Source organism: Capsicum annuum, chromosome 7 (assembly GCF_002878395.1).
Source record: "Capsicum annuum cultivar UCD-10X-F1 chromosome 7, UCD10Xv1.1, whole genome shotgun sequence".
Taxonomy (NCBI): Eukaryota; Viridiplantae; Streptophyta; class Magnoliopsida; order Solanales; family Solanaceae; genus Capsicum; species Capsicum annuum.
Window position 1 is genome coordinate 159,109,496 of NC_061117.1, and position 25,489 is coordinate 159,134,984.

The 25,489-nt window shown below is 37.2% G+C and overlaps 1 protein-coding gene across 4 annotated transcripts in view; it reads left to right on the forward strand.

Annotated features, from left to right (window-relative positions):
* The window catches only part of LOC107876499 (tRNA pseudouridine synthase A), a 65,185-nt gene extending 40,245 nt beyond the window's left edge, over nucleotides 1-24,940 (forward strand). The window contains exons 7-10 of one of the 4 annotated variants that reach the window (XM_047393814.1): nucleotides 9,954-10,020; nucleotides 12,354-12,413; nucleotides 19,267-19,481; nucleotides 24,602-24,940. In XM_047393814.1, the coding sequence (XP_047249770.1) occupies nucleotides 9,954-10,020; nucleotides 12,354-12,413; nucleotides 19,267-19,452 (313 nt within the window). In that variant the 3' untranslated portion in view covers nucleotides 19,453-19,481; nucleotides 24,602-24,940. Of the gene's footprint in view, nucleotides 1-9,953; nucleotides 10,021-12,353; nucleotides 12,414-19,266; nucleotides 19,709-23,294; nucleotides 23,822-24,601 lie in introns of those variants that run through there. The other 3 variants (XM_047393813.1, XM_047393815.1, XM_047393816.1) reach the window with 3 other exon arrangements.
* Nucleotides 24,941-25,489: the final 549 nt, after the last annotated feature.

Sequence of the window (25,489 nt, forward strand, 5' to 3'; positions counted from 1 at the left end):
CTTAAAAGAAAACACAAAGTTTCATTAATAGAAGAGTTGAACTAAAACTACATAGCTAGAGTTCACTGCCTCTATTTATAGGCTTCAAAAGCCTTTGTACAACTCATTGACAACTCATACACAACTCATAGTTGACAACTCATTTTTTTAATAGCTACGTATTCTAGAATTATGTAAAAGATAAACTTGACAACTAGTAGCAAAATTCAAATTGACTTTCTCTTTCTAGAAGTAGCAAAATTGATTTTTGATTCATGAAGGTTCTGGACTAGGTTTAGAATTTTAATGTTCCTCATCATTCTCCTCTACTTCTTTGAAACTCGACCTCGAGTTTTCTTCGTAAAGTGTTTGCTCTAGATGATAGAGGGATAGGTCAGCCACATTAAAAGTATTTGAAATATTCATCTCACTTGGCAAATCTACCACATAGGCATTGTGGTTGATCTTCTTTAGAATAGTGTATGGGCCATATTTCTTTTGCCTTAATTTTCCGTGAACACCAGTAGGCAATCGCTCCTTTCTAAGGTATACCATTATTTTGTCACCAACTTGGAATGACATTAGCCTCCTATTCTCATCTGCCAACTGCTTGTATTTCTTGTTTGATGCTTTTATTACATCTTGAACCTCTTTAAATAATTCTGAATAAATGTCACCAAAGGTCATAGCTGATCTTGAATTCTCCCTTGTTGGTAGCTTCACTAAATAGACCACATGTCTTGGATCTCTAGTGTACACAATGGAGAAAGGGCGACGACCTGTAGACCCATGCTTAGAATTATTGTAGGCAAACTCCTCAAGGGATAAAGCTAAATCCCATTGTTCTTTCTTATCTCTACAGATGCATTGAATTAAATTTCCTAGAAATTTATTCACCACTTCTGTTTGGCCATTTGTTTGTGGATGGGCAGTGCTTGAAAACTTCAATTCTGTATTGAATTGTTTCCATAAAGTAAGCCAAAATGCAGCAAGAAATTTACTATCTCGATCTGAAATAATTGATCTTGGAACACCATGTAGTCTGACTACTTCTCTGAAGAAAAGATTAGCTACATGAAGGGCACCCGTTGTCTTACGGCAAGGGATAAAATGAGTCATTTTAGAAAATTTGTCTACTATCACGTAAATAGCATCATGTCCTCGCCTTGTCCTTGGTAAGTCAAGTACAAAATCCATTAATAGGTCTTCCCAAGGTGCACTTGGAACGGGTAATGGCATATAGAGTCTGGTGTTTTGAACCTGACCTTTGTATGTTTGGCAAACGGGACACCTTTGCACAAATTTGCCGGCATCTCTCTTTAAGTTATGGTTAATAGTAGCGTGCTTCCAAATTAGCAATAGTTTTATCACGCCCAATATGGCCGCTAAGATTACATGAATGCATCTCTCGAGTCAACTTGTCTCGTATAGAACCTCTGGGAATACATAAACGGTTTTTATTAAAGAGATATCCATCGTGTACCACAAAATCCTCTTCTAATGGTAAACCTTTCATTTGTTTGCACGTCGGCGGCTTAAAGCATCTGCCACTCGATTTTGTGGATAATAAGATAATTGAATCTCTCTAGGTATGCTGTCCATCTTGCTAACCTGCGATCCACATGCTTTTGACTTCTAAAATGTTTCAAGGATTGATGATCAATGTAGACAATGGACTCTTTAGGCATTAAATAGACCTCCCATGTCTTCAATGCTCTATAAACAAAATACAGCTCTTGCTGGTAAGTACTCCACTTTTGTCTTGCTTCACTTAGCTTCTCACCGAAGAAAGCAACAGGTTTCATTTCTTGTGATAAAACAACCCCAATGCCTACTCCACTAGCATCACATTCCAACTCAAAGGTCTTGTTGAAATCTGATAACACTAATACAGGAGCTTGTGATAGCTTTTCCTTAATCTCCATGAAACTAGCTTCAACTTTTTCATCCCATTTGAACTTCCCTTTCTTTAAACATTCAGTGTTTGGTGCCATGATAGTACTAAAGTTCTTCACAAATCTTCTATAGAAAGTGGCTAAACCATGGAAGCTCCTTACTTCAGAGATAGTTTTTGGAGTTGGCCATCCCTTTATTGCATCTATTTTAGACTCATCAACTTGAATCCCCTCACTTAAGATAATAAATCCTAAGAAAACTAGTTTTGTTTCAAGGAATACACACTTTTTCAGGTTAACATAGAGCTCATTCTCCTTCAATACATCCATCACCTTTTTGACATGTTCAAAATATTCCTCCATATTTTTGCTATACATCAATATGTCGTCAAAATAGACAACTGCAAATTGTGATAAGAATGGACGAAGAACCTGATTCATTAGGTTCATGAAAGTACTAGGAGCATTAGAAAGTCCAAATGGCATAACTAGCCATTCACACAACCCCTCTTTTGTCTTGAATGCAGTCTTCTATTCATCACCGGGTCTAATTCGCATTTGGTGATATCCGCTTCTTAGATCAAGCTTCGAAAACACCTTTGCTCCACTGAGTTGGTCAAGCATGTCATCCATTCGTGGGATAGGAAATCCGTACCTTGTAGTGATTTTATTTGTGAGAAATATAAGAGAAAAATATTATTGAATTGTTGTAACTACATTATTACATTGAGGCCCTATTTATAGACAATACATTCCAATCCTTTTCCTAATAGGACATTACATTACAATCCTTTTCCAAGTAGGATTTTATATGCTATTCCTATTCCTACTCATATTCTAACACTTCCCCTTAAACTGGTGCATAGAAGACATATGTACCAAGCTTGTTATGGATGTAACTAATATGAGAATCGGTGAGGGACTTGGTGAAGATATCTGCAAGAAAACTGATAAGGACTGCTTTGGACGTCTGGGAGACCTCAATTGAAACAGAACAAACTGAAAAAATGATCTGAAAAGTAGTAAATATTGTCGTAAAGTCGATGTGTCACTGGAAAATTGCCGAAAACTGGCATAAAATATACGGGTCATCTCAAAATCAAGAGACGAGTAGATCTTGAACATGAAAGTCACCGGAAACTTAGCCGAAACATGCTCACACGCCGGATTATTAGATTTGATGGTTGAAAAGTGACTACAATCCGAGGAAAAAAAAAGTTTATGGGTAGGGTCGGAATGATGACACGACCCTACTGAAAAAGAGAAATATGTGTAGGGTTGGAATGATGGCACGACCCTATTGAGAAATAGAAATTATATGAGTAGGGTCGGAATGACGGCACGATCCTAATGGAAAAGAGAAATTATGTGGGCAGGGTTGGAATGATGGCACGACCCTATTGAAAAAGATCTGAGGAGTTACCGAAAAGACGTACAGAACTATGTAAATTAAATTTGAGGAGTCACCAGAAAAATGCATGGTGCTGTGCAACTCAGATATGAGATAGTAGTCCGGAAAGATGCACGGTGCTACGCAAATCAGATATGAGAAAATAGTCACCGAAAAGAAGTACGGTGCTAAGAAAAATAGATATGAAAAAGTAGTCACCGGACAGATGCATCGTGCTACGCAAAGATATGAGAAAATAGTCACTAGAAAGATACACAGTGCTACAGTGACCCAACTTTTGCTAACATAATCATTGGCTAGACGGGCGGCATATATGGATTATAGCCGCCCGCCGGCAGTGGAAACTTTTTGATACTTTACCAAGATCGTGGAAGCTCTGATACCATGTGAGAAATATAAGAGAAAAATATTATTGAATTGTTGTAACTACATTATTACATTGAGACCCTATTTATAGACAATACATTCCAATCCTTTTCCTAATAGGATATTACATTACAATCCTTTTACAAGTAGGATATTATATGCTATTCCTATTCCTACTCATATTCTAACATTATTGATAGCCCTACTATCCACGCACATCTGCCAAGATCCATCTTTCTTTGGCGTAAGTAGTGCTGGCACAGTGCATGGATTTATGCTTTCTCTAACATATCCCTTACGCAATAACTCTTCTACTTTCTCCCTTAGAATTGGATGCTCTTTTGGGCTCATCCTATAGTGTGGTAGGTTAGGAAGACTAGCACCTGGAACAAAATCTATTTGATGTTGAATATTTTCATAGGAGCTAGATGTTGAGGCGTATTCAGATAACAGACTTTGCATCTCCACTGGAGTTTCTTTTGTTGGTTGCTCATCTCCTTTAATGACTAATGCGGCACATAATTTTGATTTCTTCAAGTCTTGAGTAAATTCTTTTGGATTTTGAGTGATGGTTAACATACTCTTCTCCTTTACTTCAGAGGCATTATTAGTAGTCTTGTTTAGAAGTATAATGATTTTTCGTTTGTTCCAAATGAAAGAAGACCAATTGTGTCTTCCTTTATGTGTGGTGTTCACTTCATATTGCCAGGGTCTTCCAAGAAGAACATGACATGCATCCATATCAACCACATCACATAGAACATTTGATCAATAATACTTACCCAAAGAAAGTGGTAACCAACATTGTTTGGTGATCCTGATCTTCACTCCTTTCTTGATCCATCCGATAGTATATGGATTCGGGTGATCATGTGTCTAAAGATTTAAGTGTTTAACCATATTTTTAGAAACTAAATTCTCACAGCTACAACTATCAATTACTAACTTGCATACCTTTCTATTCACAGTGCATTTGCTTTCGAATATCCTCTTTCGTTGTGTCTCTTCAGGTTGCATGGTTGAGCATAGAAGGCGTTTGACCACACATACTATTTCTGCTCCCCCTTCTTCACATAGTTTGGGTTCACCTTCACTTTCATAGTTGTCCACCTCTTCATCACTTTCATCACGACGAGTGGTGTTGACAAACTTCATTCTTGGACAGTTGCTTGATATGTGTCCCTCTTCGCTGTACTTGTAACACTTGATCGTATTAGATGGTTGCTTATCATTATTTTTGCTAGAAGATGGTGCCTTTTCATCTTTCTTTGCTTTAGATGGAATAAACTCCCCCTCTTCTTGGCGTGGAGAACTTTTTGATATACTTTTTGGGCGAGAATAAGACGCGGCTTTATAAGACTTTTTGGTTTTTATATCTCTCTCAGCTTTCAAGGCAAGAGGTTGAGCTTGATCTATTAACCAAATTTGTTTCATGCCAAGACGTTCTTGGATAGAATCATTGAGACCATTGATATACCTTGCAACTTGTTGGTCTTCATTTTTAGAAAGATTGCACCTTGTAATCTTAAGAACTCCTCTGTATAATCAGAAATAGATTTATTACCTTGAACACAGTTATGGAACTGTAGGTACAAGAGTTGTTCATAATCCGCAGGCAAGAACCTAGCCTTTAGAAGTGTTTTCATTTGTGGCCAATATCTTGCACGATTTTCACCCCTCAAACGAAGATCTTCTTGATGACGATTCCACTAAGCTCCAGCACCTTCTTTCAATTTATATGTCACCAATGGTAGTCCACGATCTGGAGGGATGTTCATAATCTCAAAGAATGTCTCCACCTGATAGATCCAATCAAGAAACCCTTCAATGTTTACATTACCATTGAAAGTTGGGATTTCAGCCTTAATCTTGTACATATCTCCACTATTTGCATAACCTCTTCTTGGTTGTGCATAAAGATCATGTTCCTCCACATCATCTTCCTCTTCCACATATTGAGCTCGATGTTGTCTCCAGTTTCTGGCAACACCTCCTTGATTGTTTCTCACTAATACAACAAGTTCTTCAAACCTCCTAGTGAGTTTTTCACGAAGAGTAGCGATTTGTTGATCCAATCTTTCTTCTAGGTTATTCACCCTCATTGTAAGATCCTCCATTGCTGTGATACCAAACTGATAAAGCACAAGTTTTAGAGGAACTCTCTAATGTGCTAAATAAAGTAAACCACACAATTTGTTGAAGGAACAACTTCAACGTGTTGTAAGATAACACTTTAAAGACAATCCGAATCCACGGATAACAAGAGCTTAATCCAAAGCCCTTAAAATACAAGATCTAATCCAAGATCTTAAAAGAAAACACAAAGTTTCATTAATAGAAGAGTTGAACTAAAACTACATAGCTAGAGGTCATTGCCTTTATTTATAGGCTTCAAAAGCCTTTGTACAACTCATGCACAACTCATTGACAAATCATAGTTGACAACTCATTTTCTTAATGGCTAAGTATTTGAGAATTATGTAAAAGATAAACTTGACAATTGGTAGCAAAATTTAAATTGACTTTCTCTTCCTAGAAGTAGCAACATTGTTTTTTGATTCATGAAGGTTCTGGACTAGGTTTAGAATTTTAATATTCCTCATCATTTTCAAGTCAAAATTCCCAAGATGTCTTTTGGATATGATATTTTTGGCTCAAAAAATATGGGAATTGGAAGTTCAACTCCTATGATTACTTCTGAACCATTAATGGGAAGTTCAAATTATTTAGCCTGGGCTTCCTCGGTTTAGTTGTGGTTCAAAGGTCAAGGTGTCTAAGATCACGTAAAGAACAAGGCTAGTGTGGTAGATGAAAAGGCAAAATCTAGTATGGAAGATGCGAAAACCAAAGAACAATAGGAGAAAGTTGACGCTCAATTATGTAGTCTCTTATGGTGATCTATTGATTCCAAGTTGATGCCCTTGTTTCGTCCATTTCAAACATGTTATTTAGTTTGGGAAAATGCTCGTGCTTTATACACTAATGACATAGCTCGTTTTTATGATGTGATATCTCGAATGACCAACTTGAAGAAACAGGAATCCGATATGTCTACTTACTTGGGACAAGTACAAGCAGTCATGGAAGAATTTGATACATTGATGCCCATCACTGCAGATATGGAAAAACAACAAGAGCATAGACGGATGTTTTTAGTTCTTACACTTGCTGGACTTTCTACTGACCATGAGTTAGTACGTGATCAAATTTTAGCTAGTCCTACGATTCCTACAATTGTTGAGTTATTCTCTCGTCTGCTTTGTCTTGCCGCGCCTCACAGTCACATCTCTACCGTATCCCCTCTCGTGTCTTGGGAGCACATGCTTTGTTCATAACTTAGCCCTTGGAAAAGATAAATTAGCCCCTCGTGTTCTCAAGTGTGTCTTCCTTGGTTACTCTCGAGTTCAAAAAGGGTATCATTGTTATTCACCGGATCTTCGTCGCTACTTTATGTCCGTCAATGTCAACTTTTCTGAATCTCGACTTTACTATACATCTTCTGATCATCCTGATATCTCTGAGGTTTTAGCCGTATCTCCAGTCTTACCTGCACCATTCTTGGTCTTACCCGTATCTCCAGACTTACCCGCACCAACCTTTGAGGAATCAACAGTTACTTCTACATCTCCAGCTGCAGTGCTACCACTTTTAACTTATCATCATCGTCCGCGTCCACCATTAGTCCCAGATGATTTATGTCATGTGTCGGATGCTTCTCTTACTGCGGACTTGCCTTCTCCTAACCAATTAGTTGCACTTCAAAAAGGTATGCGTTCCACTCGTAATGCTAACCCACATTATACTTTCTTGAGTTATCATTGTTTATCATCACCCCATTATGCTTTTGTATCATCTTTGTCCTCTATTTCCATCCCTAAGACAATAGGTGAAGCACTTTCTCATTCAGGATGGAAGCAGACTATGATAGATGAGATGTCTTCTTTACATGCGAGTAGTACTTGAGAGCTTGTTTCCCTTCCTGCAGGTAAATCTATTGTTGGTTGCCATTGGGTTTATGTAGTCAAAATTGATCCAGACGGTCAGGTTGATTGGCTTAAGGCTCGCCTTGTTGCCAAAGGATACACGTAAATATTTGGGCTTGATTATAGTGACACTTTCTCTCCAGTGGCTAAAATAGCATCTGTCTGTCTTTTCCTATCCATTGTTGCCGTTCGTCATTGGCCTTTTTATCAATTGGATATTAAGAATATTTTTCTGGTGATCTTGAAGAAGATGTCTATATGGAGCAACCACCTGTTTTTGTTGCTCAGGGAGAGTTTAGTAGTCTTGTATGTCGATTGCATAGGTCACTCTATGGTCTGAAATAGTCCCCTCGAGCTTGGTTTGGAAAGTTTAGCACAATAATTCAGTAGTTTGGCATGATTCATAGTGGAGCCGATCACTTTGTGTTTTATCGATATTCTCAACCAAATCTGTGTGTTTATTTGGTGGTTTGTGTTGATGATATCGTTATCACCGACAATGATTAAGATGGTATCACTAAATTGAAGCAACATCTCTTTTGATATTTCCAGACTAAAGACCTCGGCAGACTAAAATGTTTTCTAGGTATTGAGGTTGCTCAGTCCAGATCAGGTATTGTTATTTCTCAACGCAAGTATGTCGTAGACATTCTTGAGGACATAGGAATGATGGGATGTAGACCCATTGACACTCCTATGGATCCAAATATTAAACTTCTGCCAGGACATGAGGAGCCACTGATCCCGAAATGTATAGGCGGTTGGTTGAAAAGTTGAATTATCTCACCGTGACTAGACCTGGCATAACCTTTCTTGTGAGTGTTGTAAGTCATTTTATGACTTCCCCCTGTGATAGTCATTGGGATGCAGTTGTTCGTATTTTGTGATATATAAAGGCAGCTCCAGGTAAAGGACTACTCTTTGAGGATCGAGGTCACGAGCATATCATTGGATACACAGATGCTGATTAGACAGGATCACCCTCTGATAGACGTTCTACCTCCGGATATTGTGTTTTAGTAGGAGGTAATTTGGTGTCTTGGAAAAGTAAGAAATAGAGTGTGGTTGCTCAATCTAGTGCGGAAGCAGAATATCGAGCAATGGCTAGAGCAACTTGTGAGCTAATTTGGATCAAACAATTGCTGAGAGAGCTAAAATTTGGAGAAACTGATGAGATGGAGCTTGTGTGTGATAATCAAACAAACCTTCATATCGCATCAAATCCAGTGTTTCATGAGAGGACTAAACACATAGAGATTGATTGCCACTTTGTCAGAGAAAAGATACTCTCAGGAGATATTATTACAAAATTTGTGAAGTCAAGTGATCAACTTGCAGATATCTTCACCAAGTCCCTCACCTGTACTCGTATTAATTACATTTGTAATAAGATAGGTACATATGATTTGTATGCACCAACTTGAAGGGGAGTGTTAGAATATGAATAGAAATAAGAATAGTATACAAAAATCCTATTGGGAAAAGGATTGTACTATAGTGTCTATAAATAGGGTCTTGATGTAATTATGTAAACACACAATTCAATCATATTTTTTCCTCTATAATTTCTCACACTCTCATTTTAGATGTTTAACGAATGACTAGTAATAATGAATGTCACTCCCTAAGAATATTCTGTGTAGGCAACTTTTGTGATGTCTTTAGTTATCAATATTTCACGTTTATTTTCACGGTGTTGGATGACACATATCCTTTTGGCTTTTTAGTTCTTTTACAATACTATTCTTGGATACATGTCCAAATTTTAACTCAAAGGATTTTACTATCCTACAGAAGGTTAATGATCATTTTGTTTCTCCTTGATACAGTTGTAACAAAGAGAACAACACAAATATTATCATGTATTTAGGCATAGTAGTATTATTTCTCTGGTTGTCATCATCTTCATCATCTTCATTGTTTCTAATAAGACCGTTAATAATATTTGAAATTATTACCACTACTATTAGTAACACTAGTGCTATTATTATTGGAGTTGTTAATATGGTTATGATGATGATTATGTTTACAGTTGTTGAGGATCCTCTTTCATGGAGAAGGGAATAATAACTTAATAAAAAAGACCCCTAAGTGTCGCTAGAAGATTATGATCACCGTTATCATCAAAAAGTGCTGAAGAGTCCCTAGAAAAAATAAAATAAACTAACTGAAGAAAGAAACAAAAAATGTACTTTCATGATTTTCCAGCAGCAAGCCATAGAAGTCGCATGCTTCAACTATAAAGTTAGATTTCACGTTGTATTCTACCTTTATGGTAGGCTAATCACCAGATTTTTTTACCTTTTATGAATGTTACAGTGGTCCACCAACAGAATGTTTTGTCTTCCATGCTAGAGCTATTGAAACTTCAATACCATGTGCACAGGTATCTAACTGTTACTTTTAAGCTTGTTGATTTTCTGTTTCAAATTGTGGATTGTCACATGCTTCATGTTGCGAACACGTGTCTTCATATTCTTGAAGATCCATATTCCTTCATCTGAATAGCTTTTAGAAATCTCCTTTATTTTAGTGTGGCTCTTAAGGGATACAGTGAATATAGTTTTATTTGTAAAGTTTTATTAATAAAGGTATCAAGAAGGTACTGTTACAGCAAACCAACAGCGGCCAAAAGCATAAAAACTCACCCACCTCCTCTAGGAAATCTAAATACTGTTCCAAATACACCGTAACACTCCTTTTATACTAAAAAAACAAATTCAAAAGACATCTATTTTTAATCTTGGATGCATGCTGTCTTATCCCTTCAAAGCAAATCTTGTTTCTCTCAAACCATAAAAAGGGCAGCCCGGTGCACTAAAGCTACCGCTATGCGCGGTATCCCGGTGTATTGTAGGGGGATTGTTCTCCACACTGCGTGCTGATTTTTTGATGTTACCATGTCTCCAGTAAACTCTTTACATTTGGTTGCAAAACTCACTTAATACCTTACATATTAAGGAATAGCCCCCGACGCTGTCTTGCCACTTTTGCAATGAATGAGGAGATGGTTGACTGTTTCTAACTCTTCTTCTCACATATATCATCTATTGCTTGAAATTATACCCCTCTTTTGTAGATTGTCCCTGGTTAAAAGTTTTCTTTGCTACTACCAACAAACAAACCATGCTCTACTTTGACAGATGCTTTTGACTTTCATATTGCTTTCTAGGGCCAATCTGATACATACATCCCTTGTTATTTCTGTGACAGAGTATAATCTGAGCAAATTCATCTACTTCCCAGTCATTGAGTCCCCTTCTAAAGATCAGCTGCCAATTTTCACTGGAGTAAAAATTCTTTTCCCAACCATTCTTATTAGTGGGATATCTGTATAAAGTTGGAAATTTTGATGTGACTTCCATTTTCGAGCCTTAATCAGACCAGAATTGGATATTATTACCATTCCCCAGCTTCAACTGTACAAAATGAGTATATTCTCTGCACAAACTTCTAATTAAGGGTGTGCAAAAACCGGTTTTACAGATAACCGAACCAAAAAAATGTTATTGGTTTATTGATATCGGGTTATTGGGATAACATTTTTAAATGGCTTTGTAAATTTTTTTATTGGGCTATTGGTTCGTTTTTCGGTTTTTCGGTTTTAGTTAACAGTTAATTCGATAATCTAATAAGATTATATTAAAATTATATTTTTATCCCTAGTTATATAATAATCACTTTAGAATTTAAATACAACAATTTTCTAAAGTATATTGCATATTGAAGTTATCATTTTAGTATCTTGTATAATACTCTAGCCCTTGACCCCATGCATTTTATAATTGTTGTCTTAGTGTTGTTTTTTTCTTTCTAAAGTTGTTGCTTGATGTGGTAGCAGCAGAAACTAGAAATATCCATTTTAAGATAGTAGCAACTTTTTTGTCTTTCTGTATATTAGAGGGGCACATCTTTTTTTTAGATTGTTATTGTGTTGGAGTCCCATTCGGTGGGACAAGAGGTTGTTGGTCTCTTTATATGGTTTTGGGCAATCCTTTCCTATCATGAGCTATTTTGAGGTTGAGTTAGGAACAAGATTCAGTTTTGTATCATGTTGTCGGAGCCAGACCCATCCCAAGATGTTTCGTCCTGGGCATGTGGAGGGTGTTGGACTCCCACATCGGCGGGATAAGAGGTCCTTGGTCTCCTTATATGGTCTTGGGAAAGTCTCCCCTCATGAGCTAATTTTTGGGGTTGAGTTACGCCAAGATCCATTTTTTTATCATATTATTTTATACATCTTTTTTCTTTCCAAGGTAGGGGTAAGGTTTGCATATACACTACCTTCCCAGACCCCACTTATGGAATTATACTGGATATGTTACTATTGTATTGTTTTATGCAGCTTGTATGGGGGAATTTCTCATTTATATCAACAACCTGTTAATTTCACCCATACATTCGAACTCTTCAGTGTTCAAGAGTATAAGAGTCCAAAAGTTTCATTCCTACTTCATAAAAATGTCTAAACAAGTTCCATGTGATATTAATAATTACATGTTGACTACAGATGTAAATTAGCTTAAGAATTACTTCTTTAAGATTCATTTCTGAACCTTTTCTTTTTCTTCCTTTTGCCATTCTTCAACCAATTATGCTGAAGATGTTGGAATCAAAGTGCTTTGGATATCTGATCTGATAGTTGTGCAGTTAGATTACCATTACATCTATTCATTCACTTGGACTCCTTTTTTTTTCCCTCTTGAATTGAAATTTTAGGATGGGAGTCATATGAAGGCGATGTGCATTGAGTTAGTTGCTAACCGTTTCTTGCGGAAGGTATGGTCGTATTCCATAAATTCTGTATATGTTCCCTCGCACTTGTAATTCACATTAATGTCCACATGTAAGCTCCAAAGTCGAGGTTACATTTACAATAAGGTGTTGAGCTATGTTTGTCCCATATGGATTGTATTAAGAATTCCAAAAGGGATTTACAAAGTTTTTCTCTCCATCTGTTGTTTTAGATGCTTAGATTCTTCACAATTATCTACTTTTACCCTAGTCTATGCAACACAGGAGGTACTTTTTTTCTTCATTTTTTGGAGTGACTGAACAAGTTTATGCAATAATAGGGTAAAATCTCCCTCTACTCTACTCCATCCAAAGAAGGAATGTCGCTTCCCTTCCTATTATGGCTGGATATAGTATTTGGGCAGAACCGCACACCGACTTTGTCTGAGCGATATATATACATAAAATCTGTATAGTACTCTTCTCCTTATTTCTCACATGGTATCATAGCATTATGAGAAAATATAGCTGTGCAAAATACTAGCTTCTTCCAGGAAATAATATTTTAGTCACTGTGCAATTTTTCGTTGACCTAAGAGCTCTCTGTCAATATCCCGCTCTGGAGGTGTTGTGCAAAAACCAAAACCATAAGGTAAATCAGCCTCTGAAGACCAAACCTCGGAACAAATCTTTGGCAGAAAACCTGTCATTTGCTCCCATGCGCTGCTGACAGTAAGTTTCCCCGCAAACTTACCGATGCGCACAATTTTCGGTCACTTTTTTTGAGCAGTTCGTTTTTGCCGAGGCCACCTAGTGATTCCAAGCTTACCCATGCAATTTCCTTCAAGTTCCGATTAGTTTTTACTTTTCAGGTGACTGTTCCAACTTTCAGTGACTATTCCGATGACTTCTGAAGTTGATTCTTTGTTCTTGGGGTGCGTCTGGTGATTCCGACTCGACCCAATCACGATTTAGTTATTTTCAGTAGCCAGAGCAGTTTTTTCCGGCATTACAATTGATTTTTCTCTAGATTCTACGTTGTTTCAGCAGAATTGTTACCCTTCTTAGGCCGTTTCAAGCATCTGAAGTGTGTAACCTTCGAGACCCACTTTGCAATCTTATTATTTTCAACAACCTCCTAGACCTCTCCTCAATCCAATCATGTCTCTCGGCTTTGATGTCTCTAATTCCAAAAATATTCCTTATTCAGTATTGTTTTCTCAATCATCTCTACCTTCTTGTGTCTTCGGGAACACATGTTTTGTTCATAATTTAACCCCTGGGAAAGATAGATTAGCCTCTCGTTCTCTCAAATATGTCTTTGTTATTCTCGGAGCTAACGGGTACCGTTGGTACTCATCTGATCTTTGTCGGTACCTTATGTCAGTTGATGTCACATCTTTTGAGTCTCGACCTTACTTTACATCTATTGATCATCTCGATATACATATATATATATATATATATATATATATATATATATATATAGGTGAGCTAACCCTAAAAACCCGTCCTTTGTTTGGATTGCAGCTGCAACTCGCCTGCATAAAGCCGGAAGCGCTAGTAATCGCCGGTCAACCATACAACATCATCCGTCAGCCATACGACGTTGAATTCGTTCCCGAGCCTTTTACACACCGCCCGTCACTTTATGGGAGCTGGCCATGCCTGAAGTTGTTACCTTAACAACAAAGAGGGGGATGTCGAAGGCAGGGCTAGTGTGTGTGTATATATATATATATTGCCTATATACACTTCTGAGGAAGTTACGATGACTTTTATAATCTCCACCACTTCTGGCTTATCATTGCCGTCCATATCCAATATCAAGCCTAGATGATTCACGTCCTGGACCCGGCATCTGTTGTGAACTTGTCTCCTTCTAGTCAACTGGTAGCTCTTTGAAAAGGCATACGACCGCTCTTAATACTAGCCTTGTTATACCTTTTTCAGTTATCATGGTCTGTCATCACCTGTTTATGCCTTTTTACATCTTTGTCCCCACATGGTATGAATCACTTTTCTTTAACTATGATTGATGAGATGTTTGCTTTACATGCGAGTGACTTGGGAGCTTGTTCCTCTTCCTTTAGGTAAATCTGTTGTTGATTGTCATTGGGTTTACACAGTTAAAGTTGGTTCCGACAGCCAAGTTGATCGGCTTAAGAGTCGTCTTCTTGCCAAGGGACATTCTCAGATATTTGGGCTTGATTATAGTGATACTTTCTCTCCCGTGGCTAAAATAACATCCGTTGTCATTTTCTATCCATGGACGTTGTTTGCCATTTGCCTCTTTATAAGTTGGACATTAAGCAAGCTTGTCTCCGTGGTGAATTTGATGAAGTTTACATAGCAACCACCCGATTTTGTTGTTCATGGAGAGTCTAGTAGCCTACTATGTTGATTGTGCCATTCATTCTATGATCTAAAACAGTCTCCTCGATCTAGTTTGGGAAGTTCGACATAGTAATCTAGGATTTTGACATATTCACAATGAAGTTATCAGTGATCACTCATGTTTTGTCAGCATTCTATTCCAAATTTGTGTATTTATTTGGTGATTTATGTTGATAAGATCATTATCACCAACAATGATCAATCCAGAAAGATGCACAAAACTACACAAATCAGATCTGAGGAGTCATCGAAAAGACGTATGGTGCTATGCAACTTAGATATGAGAAAGTAGTCTGGAAAGATGCACGGTGCTCCGCAAATCAAATATGAGAAAGTAGTCTGAAAAAATGCACGGTGCTATGCAAATTAGATATAAAAAAGTAGTTACTAGAAAGATGCACGGTGTTACGTAAATTTATGTGAGAAAGTAGTCGCCAGTAAGATGCACTTGTGCAATGCAAATCAGAACTGAGAAGCCACCGGGGAGAAGCACGGTGACTACTTTCTTTGTCCCAGATGCTTCTCTAATCAGTCCTTCTCAGCATGATTGTTTTTCATGTATATTATTAGCCCAACTTTTGCTAACATAATCATTGGCCTGATGGGCGGCTATATGAGATGTAACCGCCCGCTAGCTGCGAAAGCTTTTTTTATTCTCTACCAAGCTCGTAGAGGCTATGATCCATGTGAGAAATATAAGAAAAGAATATTATTTGAATTGCGTATCTACATTATTACACTGAGACGGTAGCGTATCTACATTATTACACTGAGACGGTACATTCCCATCATTTTTCAAGTAGGATTCGATATACTATTATTTTCCTATTCCAATTCTTGCACATATCAAATAGATTAGCAAGTTAAAAAGTAAAACAATTGTAGACAAAGAAAGAATGTGAACATCTACCCAAAACATTAAGATAATGTGTAGCGTCGCCCAAGACTTTTATAAACCTTTTGAATGTACCTTACACAACCTATATGGGACAACACTATAACTCAACATCCTTCAGCATGTGTAATTTATTTTTTTTTGGTTCGTACTTGAACTTTAATGTGAACTTACGGGTGTGGGCATGGTCTTGCAAAAGATTAGCTCTTATGCCCTGTGAAAGAATTTAAACATCCAACCAAAACCTTAAGGCAATAAAAATCCTTGTACAATCAATGTGGCACATCAGTATAACTCAACTGCGACAATTATTTGAAATAAGGTATAAAAATAAAGAAAGGTGTTTTTGCCATTTCAGTTACGCTTACGAAGAAGTTGCCAGATAAAATCATGTTTAATCTTTCCTTCTTTCGTTTCCATACCTGAGGTTAGTCTATATTTAACTGAATAATTGTATGACAGTAATGGGCATCAGATAATGTTGGTGTAATATACCACAATTATAATAAATTACAGTTGGAATAATAAAATGAACAAAGATATGAAGAAATAAGATAATTTTTTTCTTGGCTGAGGCGGGGATATCTCGTTCTCTTTAAGGAGATTCAAGCCTACTGCGGCATAATCTACACCGATCCAGTAGTATATCTCTTGACTTGTCCCCTTCAGGATACAACAGCTCATCAACGATGTACAACTCAAGCAACTCTGGATTAGTTGAAGAGTTCAAAGCTCCTCCATAAGAACACCTTCCTTCAACATATTAAAACTCTCTTTGTATAGTGAATATAGTTAATGACTTAGAATATTTTCTTTGTCTCAACTCTCTCTTTCACTAATATAATTACTCTCTTTTGTATAGTGAATATAGTTGAAGACTTAAAATATTTTTCTATGTTTCAACTCTCTCTTTCACTACTACACATAATAATATTTTTTCATACTTATCATCTTTTTCTTATCTCTAATCTATGAACGCTAAGAAAGAAACACCACTATTTATAGGTGTAGAATTCTTTCATGTAATGAATAGGATGAATGAGGGATAGTAATGTGGATAGATGAATAGTCTTGATGTTACATAAGTTACATGAAAGTAATGAACTTGGAGTTACAAGAACTAATGACCTTGAGAGTTACAAGAACTAATGGCATATGAGTTACAAGGACTAATGGTGATCTTTTACCACAATTCATACCCACTAACACAAAAAGATAATGTGGTGAGTTACAAGAATAAATACACCACTTTCTTCACTTTATGTCTACTAATTGTCATGCACTTTAATATTTCTATTTTAATAATAAAATGCACCAACAGATAGTGACAGAAATTGCCTTGTAATGATGATTTATAACCAATCCAAAACATAGCTAAGACAAGCCTGGCCAATTTGTACAATGAACCCAAAAAGGAAAATGGGTCCTTTTTGTGTTGCCATTCCCCTGAATGCATTCTGGTCTGTGCCCTTGGAGAAGGCGTTTAGTCCTCGTTTTTAATATCAGATAAACGATACAAAGATAAGTTAATTTAAGTGTTCCCTATTTCTGAAGCATGATGTCTATGATTTTTATTCTATCATTTGCATATGTAGTTTACCAAAGTTCAAAATCAAAGATGCATCAACTAGTTTTTCACCTTTTTGCTTTCTAGTTTCTAAAGGCCTCTCTCTCAGGCCAATGAATAATAAGGAAGCTACTGAATGAAGGAAACAGAAAAAACAAGCTGTACAACACTTAAAAACTTGCCTTAAGGGACATCTGAGCCCGTCCTGCTTTCTTCCTAGTTAACTGCCTCAACCAATTTCAGCCAAGAGCAGCTTATAACCTCCACAAATTTGTAAATAAGTGATGTAATAAAGTTGGACCTTCATTTTTCGAAGTTGCTGCCTGTTAGATATCAACTCTGAAAGACCAGAGAAAAGTATCGTGAGGTCTAATTATAATTAGCAACAACAACAACAACATACCCAATATATTCCCACAAAGTGGGTCTGGGGAGGGTAAAGTGTACGCAATCCATACCATTACCTCATTTGAAACAGAGGCTGTTTTCGATAGACCCCTGGCTCAGCCAGATAACAATATAACAAACAAAAAACATAAAAACACACAACAAAATGGGATAACACACTGCTAGTTAATAAAGGAAACAAGACATCCACAAGGTACTACTATAAATTATCTGTCCAAAATTATAGACATCACCGAAACACCACGAACAAGAAACTCCAGGGGTAGATACAAACTAAGCACTCTTCCCTACTATAACGGCCGAACTCCTACCCACTAACCCTGTACCCTAATCCGAGCTTATCAGGGTGTCCTCCGTAAGCTGTAACTGCTCCATATCATGCCTAATCACCTCCTTTAATATTTCTTGGGCCTACCTCTACCCCTCCTAAAACCGTCCATACCCAACCTCTCTCACCTCCGTACTGGAGCATCCGTGCACCTCCTCATCACATACCCGAACCATCGCAACCTCACTTCCCGCATCTTGTCCTCCACCAAGGCCACTCCCACTTTCTCCCGAATAATCTCATTTCTAACCCTATCTTTCCTGGTAAGTCCACATATCCATCTCAACATCCTCATCTCTGCCACCTTCAACTTTTGGATCTCAACATCCTCATCTCTGCCACCTTCAACTTTTGGACGTGGGAATTCTTAATTGGCCAACACTCCACACCGTACAACATAGCCGGTCGGACTGCCACTCTGTAAAACTTACCTTTACACAAGACTCTCAAAGCGAGTCTCTATTTCAACCACCCTGCACCAATACGGTGCATGACATCCTCGTCTATCTAATTATATTAAGCTTGCAAGTAAATTTCTCTGCTTACTGTTTGCACACTTAACTTTGTTAAGTTTGAAAACTGGGCATACTGCTTTATCATGACTAATGGTGCAGCCATTAAAGTTATCTTACAAGCAGAGTGAAAATATGAGGCTAAGATCTTCAAGTTGCTTCAGGACCTTTCAGATCTCTGGTTGTGGGGTTCCTGCTTAACTTGTTCTCAAGAGGTATCGGTAATGATCTACCATAGGGGCGGACCCACGTTGAGCGAAGGGGTGTCAAGCGACAACGCTTCGTCGAAAATTTTTAATATATATACTACTTTATCATGACTAATGGTGCAGCCATTAAAGTTATCTTACAAGCAGAGTGAAAATATAAGGCTAAGATCTTCAAGTCGCTTCAGGACCTTTCAGATCTCTGGTTGTGGTTCCTGCTTAACTTTTTCTCAAGAGGTATCAGTAATGATCTACCATAGAGGTGGATCCACGTTGAGCGAAGGGGTGTCAAGCGACAACGCTTTGTCGAAATTTTTTTATATATGTATACACACACACAGTGAACAAATGGTTCAAATATCTTACTTATAAATGTGATAATTAAATTTCTATCTTTTCTTCTATAAATATAGACGCCCCTTAGTGATAATTCTGCCTATTTATTACGTGACAGTTCATTGAAAAGATAAGAGTTTGATTCTATCTAGATCTACAAAGAGGAGACAGAACCTGATTCCATAGGAACTTTGGGTTCATGTCCGTTGAACTGTTGCAACATTCATAATTACTTGCTACGCTATGCAGATGGTTCGTGTTCTTGTGGCAACTGTAATTAGGGAAGCAGCTGCTGGAGCCGGTGATGATGCCTTGCGGAAGCTGATGGATGCCACCTGCAGACGTGCCACTGCTCCACCTGCTCCATCTGATGGTCTTTGCCTGGTCGACGTGGGTTATACAGATTATGATAGAAGTCTCTGCCTAATTCCTTAAAGAAACAAGGCAGATGAGTTGTCAGTATGGTAATTTATCTTTCTCAAAGGAAATGAGATGAGGAACGTGCCAACAGACATCTTTCTTCTTTCTCTAGTCTCCGTTCTAATTTTAATGTAGCAGTTTTAGCTTGGAACTTTGGATGGTTGCATCAAGCCTCTCAACCAAAACGGAGACCATCATTTTGTATTACATATCTGAGTTCTTGTACTTTATTCTTTTATAGCGTTGTCTTTATAGTTTGGGTTGATCTCCACTTCAGTGTTTTAAAGAGTTATAAAACACTGTGAAATAGAAAATAGTGATAAAAAAGATAGTGAAATAGAACTTGATATGGTTATATCAGCTAGCTCATAATCGAGCAACTAGTAAGGGCCCAGGTTTTTGTTTACCAAGATACGGAACAAGTTGAAAGCTATGTAAACGCAATGGAACTTTTTATTAAGCAACTTAGATTCTTCTTCTTCCCTTGATAGTTGAAACCAAAACATAGTATTTTCAACAAAAAGAGGTTCTAGAATTGAATAAAGAAATGAAACAATGACTTGAAACATCATACGCATTAAAGATACAAGAATGCTTCATAACTTAGAAGGAAAAGAGAGCACAATGTATTGGTTAGGGGAGATCACTTGCACATTTTCACCATTACATACTTCTTTGATTTTGTATTGTAGTGACATTCTTTATTAGTTTATTTTAGTCGAGACAGGGTTGCATCAGGGTTCGACTCTTAGTCCGTTCGTATTTGCGTTGGTGATGGACGTGTTGACGCGGAGTATTCAAGGTGAGGTGCCTTGGTGTATGTTATTTGCAGATGATGTAGTGCTGATTGATGAGATGCAGGGGATGAAAAATTGGAGGTTTTGAGGCAAACCCTTGAATCTAAGGGGTTCAGGTTGAGTAGGTCCAAGATGGAGTATATGGAATACAAGTTTAGTAATTTGAGACAGGAGGACGAAGTAGTGGTGAGGTTGGATTCTCAGGATATTTGTAAGAGGGATAGGTTTAAGTATCTTGAGTCTATGATTCAGGGGAATGACGAGATTGGTGAGGATGTCTCTAATCGTATTGGAGCAGGTTGGATGAAGTGGAGGCTCGCCTCAAGAGTGTTGTGTGATAGGAAGGTGCCCCTTAAGCTTAAAGACAAATTCTATAGAGTGACAGTTCGTCCTGCTATGCTGTATGGAGCGGAGTGTTAGCCTGTCAAGAACTTCCATATTCAACAATTGAAGGTGGCGGAAATGTGAATATTGCGTTGGATTTGTCGACTTACTAGGGGGGATAGAGTTAGGAATGAGATTATTCAGGAGAAGGTGAGAGTGGCTTCGGTGGAGGACAAGATGCGGGAAGGAAGGCTGAGATGGTTTGGGCATGTGATGTAGAGGGGCATGGATGCCCCAGTTCATAGGTGTGAGAGGTTAGCTTTGGATGACTTCAGGAGGAGTAGACTAGGCCGATGAAATACTGGAGGGAAGTGATTAGACATGACATGGAGCAGCTTTAGCTTACCGAGGACATGACCCTAGATAGGAAGGTGTGGAGGTCGCGGATAAGGGTAGAAGGCTAGGGGGAGTGCGTGAGTTGTAGCAAGTAGTTAGGAGAGCTCCTGTTTAGCCGGTTTAGTAATCCTAGGACTGTGTCCATAGATATGAGCCGCTAGTCAGGAGAATTTGGGTGTGGTGGGTGGCTTTTGTTTGTGAGTGTAGGTTACTACTAGGCAGGTGTCCTATTTCATATTTCTTATTGCATATGACTATTAGTTCTCTTATTCTTTATTGCTCTTATTTCTATTTTTATTATTTCTTATTCTTTACTCCTATTAAGCCATCCATCCTGCATGTTTCATCATGACTTTGTTTACTATTCTTTATCTTGTGTCGGGGGTCTATCTTCAGAGGTAGCGGTATGGACTGCGTACATTTTACCCTCCCCAGACCCCACTTTGTGGGAATACACTGGGTTTGTTGTTGTTGTAGAGAAAAGTGATGTCTTTTTACTTCTAGATTCCGTCATTTTACTATACTCTTAGGCTCGTTTGGTATGAGAGACAAGGGATAACTGTCGGAGGAGGGGGAGAGGGGCAGTATTTTAAGATTATGACATTATTTTTATCCCACATTGCGAGTGGAATGATAATTTTGGGATAACTAGTTTTGGAATAGTTTATTCCCAACCATGCCCTGAAAAGTAGGGTTTAAAAAACGCACCAAATTAGAAACGGAACCAAACTGACTTGACATAGAGATCTTTCTTATGGTTTGGAGTAATTTAGAATCAAAGTATAGAGTGCATTTACCACTGCTATGTTGTATGGTATTGTATCTTGATCTACTTGTTTCTCTCCCGTTATTTATTGTTTGTGTTTAACTCGTTGAATCCTCCGTGTTCTTATCCTGATTGATGATACTTGTGCTTTTTTCCTTGTCCAGAAGTTCTCTCTATGATTGAGAGCTGGGATTTACGATATTGACATGTTGGAAAAATAGTTTTTATCTCAACAATATGGTTATAGTCATTGAGAGATTCCTACATTTAATTAGCTTTTATTGTAAGAATATGACAATTGCCTTACCTTAGTATTTTCCTTCTTAAATAGCATAATTGACCATTCTTTAACACCTTTTAACATTACTTTTAATGATAATAAATTATATATTTGGTCATTATTCTAATTGATTAGCTATAATTTCCCTTAATTAGTTATGGTGATCGTTGGAGTTTCTATCATTCTATGATATGAGATTTAAACCCCCCCCCCCCCTCTCTTATATATATATAGATATATATATGTATATATATATATATATATAGATATGTATGTATATGTATATATATATATATAGATATGTATATATATATAGATATATATGTATATATATATAGATATAGATATATATGTATACATATCTATATATATATACACACATATCTATCTATATCTATAGATATGTCTACATATATATCTATATCTATATATATATATATATGTGCCTACGTTGTATAAAGATGACCAATCTATGCCATAAAAGTGGAAAGTGACATAAATAGATTTTGTGCGAAACATAAGTGCACAATATTTTTTTTAACGGTGTGGGGCAAATTTCGTGTAAATCAGGCAGTGTACCTTTTTATTGCACTATTCATTTTTTTATGGATAGTGCACAATGAATTAATTTTCTGTGAATAGTGGAAAGTGCATTTCACAAAAATAGTGCACTATAAATTAATTTTTTGTGGATAGTGCGAAGTGCACTGTCCATAAAAAAATGGATAGTGTACAAAAAATTGCGCTATTAATTATTTTTTTGTGAATAGTACAAAGTGCACTATACATGAAAATGGATAGTGCACATATCCACAGAAAATTAATTAATAGTTGATCTGAGGTGGAATTATGCACCTTAGGGTTGTTATTCTAGCTTCTTTAGCCTTGTTTTGAGGACTACTTGTGTGCTTAATGAGTGAATGATGATATAATTGAGCATCTAAGTGTTTAATTACTTAATTACAATGTTTACGGTGTCTTTCAACTAAGTTTGTACTCAATTCGGTCACTTAGAGTTCAAATGAGAAAACTAGCGTTAATAGCTTGAGTTATTTGTTGTTCTAGTTGATCTCGATAAATTCTAGTGTGTTCAATGAGTTCCTAATATTATTATTGTGTAATTATGTGTGGAACAACTTATTATAGTGTTCAAGGTTCAATCGAATCAAGCCAAGAGTCAGAACACTAAGCTAAAGAGTAATTGGACGAAACTAGTTCTGAGTTTAAGTTTTTAGTTCACCGTTATGGATTGTGTGTTGTTTTGAGCTCTAATCCGTCGTGTTTGATGCTATAGGATCCTTGGTGAGTTGATGATGATGATATATGTATGATATACAAGATGGAAATCAAGTGGAAACAACACCACAAGGCTTGGAGTGGATCAACAAAAGCACGGGACAAGATTTGACGTAAAACAAACACTTTGGATGTCAATGGCGCGTATCTGACCCAATCTATAGATATAGAGCGCATTCCATAAATATATAGCTTCATAAGGGACCCAAAATAGTGTGTCTCTGCGATGAGGGCGCGTTGCGCACCCTAGTCTTCGCTATGAGCTCCACGACGCGGACCTAGTGCAAAAATCAACAGTTTTGTCCTCCTATAAATAGGACACTTGAACTTGATGTTATATTGCTTGGACGGCTTTGAAACTTTGAGAGAGGATAGAAAACACTTCAAATAGGGTTTTTCTTTCTTTACTTTAGTTTATTTATGGATTTTATCTTGTATTCATCTATAGTGATTATGACTATGTCCATGAGTGGATAAATGCCCCCTTTCTGGGGTTAAGGCCAAAAGCATGATTACTATTGCTTTGAATTGATTAGGTTTTGATTTCTTATCATATTTGGTTGTTTATTTATCCTTGTTATAACTATTTTAAGGATTCTCAATCGTTAAAATACATCCATTGTCGTCTTTGTAAACTCGGGAGGGGGAATAAGAGGATAGAACGTGAAGGTAAATTGAGTAGGATTATAAGCTTCTATAGAATGAAAATTGTAATTTACACGTAGGATAGGGATATACCTACGTGACCTGTTTGGTCCACTACGAGATGAAATATAAATGCATTTATCTTAGTTCTGACATCCCCGCTCAATGATGTAGTTGTGGGGCTAAGTTAGATAGGTGATTAGAGGCTCGGGAGACCATGATCATAATATCAACCTTGTGAATCAACAACCAAGATAAGTAATCTAACTTATGAAGCTTAATAGCTTAGTACGATTGTTCGTAGAGCCTTAACTCTAGGTTTTTCCTTATTGATTCTCCAAGACTTTTAATTTACCGCATTGTGTAGTTTACATTTAATTATAACTTTCAAAACTCTTTCAATTAATTTTACGCCACTTTAATTGAAATAGTGAACTAGAATTAGATAGTTGTTAAAATGAGTCCTTGTGGGATCGATACTTAGCTTTTATAAGGCCATTTACTACTTTCTGGGACCACGTACACTTGCGTGTGCGCTTAGGTGCAACAAGTTTTTGGCGCTGTTGCCGGGGACTTGTAAATTGACAATTATTTTAGTATTAGTTTTACTTTTTAGATTTCTTTGGTGCTTTACACTTAGTCTTGGTATTTAATTTGCAGGAAATAGGTTTACAAACTAGTAAGCTGGCAAGGGATCGGGAATTGGTTGAACCAATCCTGAACATGAGCAACGGTACCTACAACGAAGGAGAGAAGCAATCCTTCTCTACCATATCCCACAAATTCAAGAGGAACAAGACAATCCTGATCTCATGGATAGCACCAGCCCACAGGATAGTTTGCGAAGTGGTAATCCCACGATAGGAAGATAAATTTGTAAGATTGTCCAAAGTGTCTGAACCCTGGAATTCTCATCATTATTGTTTACAACCCCTGCTTACGTTGCGATTGTTGCATATCGTTATTTCTTAATTATTTATATTTTACTTTGAATCTTTACAATTATCTTGATACTTTTAAAAACTTAGTACATTCTTGTAAAAAACTAAAGTTGGTGGAATTGCTAGTCGCATAGTCTTCGAGGGTACCATATCCAACTATTCTAGTCACTATATTACTTGTAAGATCACGTGCACTTGTGTGTGCGTTAGACCGTAACACTATGAAAAATTTCAATCCAAGCTTTATCGACGAATGGCAATTCAAACGACATGAGGGAGTTGATGAATGCATTTTCAACTATATGATTTGGACATTTAAGCCATGTGTCGATGGTTTTCATTATTGTCGGCCGGTGATATCGATAGATGAAACATATGTATATGGTAAGTATGATATAAAGTTGTTGATTTCAGTAGGTACAAATGACAATGGCTCCATTTCTCCATTGGCTTTTGCAATAGCAACAAATGAAAGCCTTGATACGTGGACCAAGTTTTTTAGCGTTTACATCAGCATGTCGTGTGTGGTTATCAAGGTATTACGTCGATGTTTGACAGAAACCATAACATACTTAGAAGTGTCTCTACAGAGTGTATCTGGAAATCT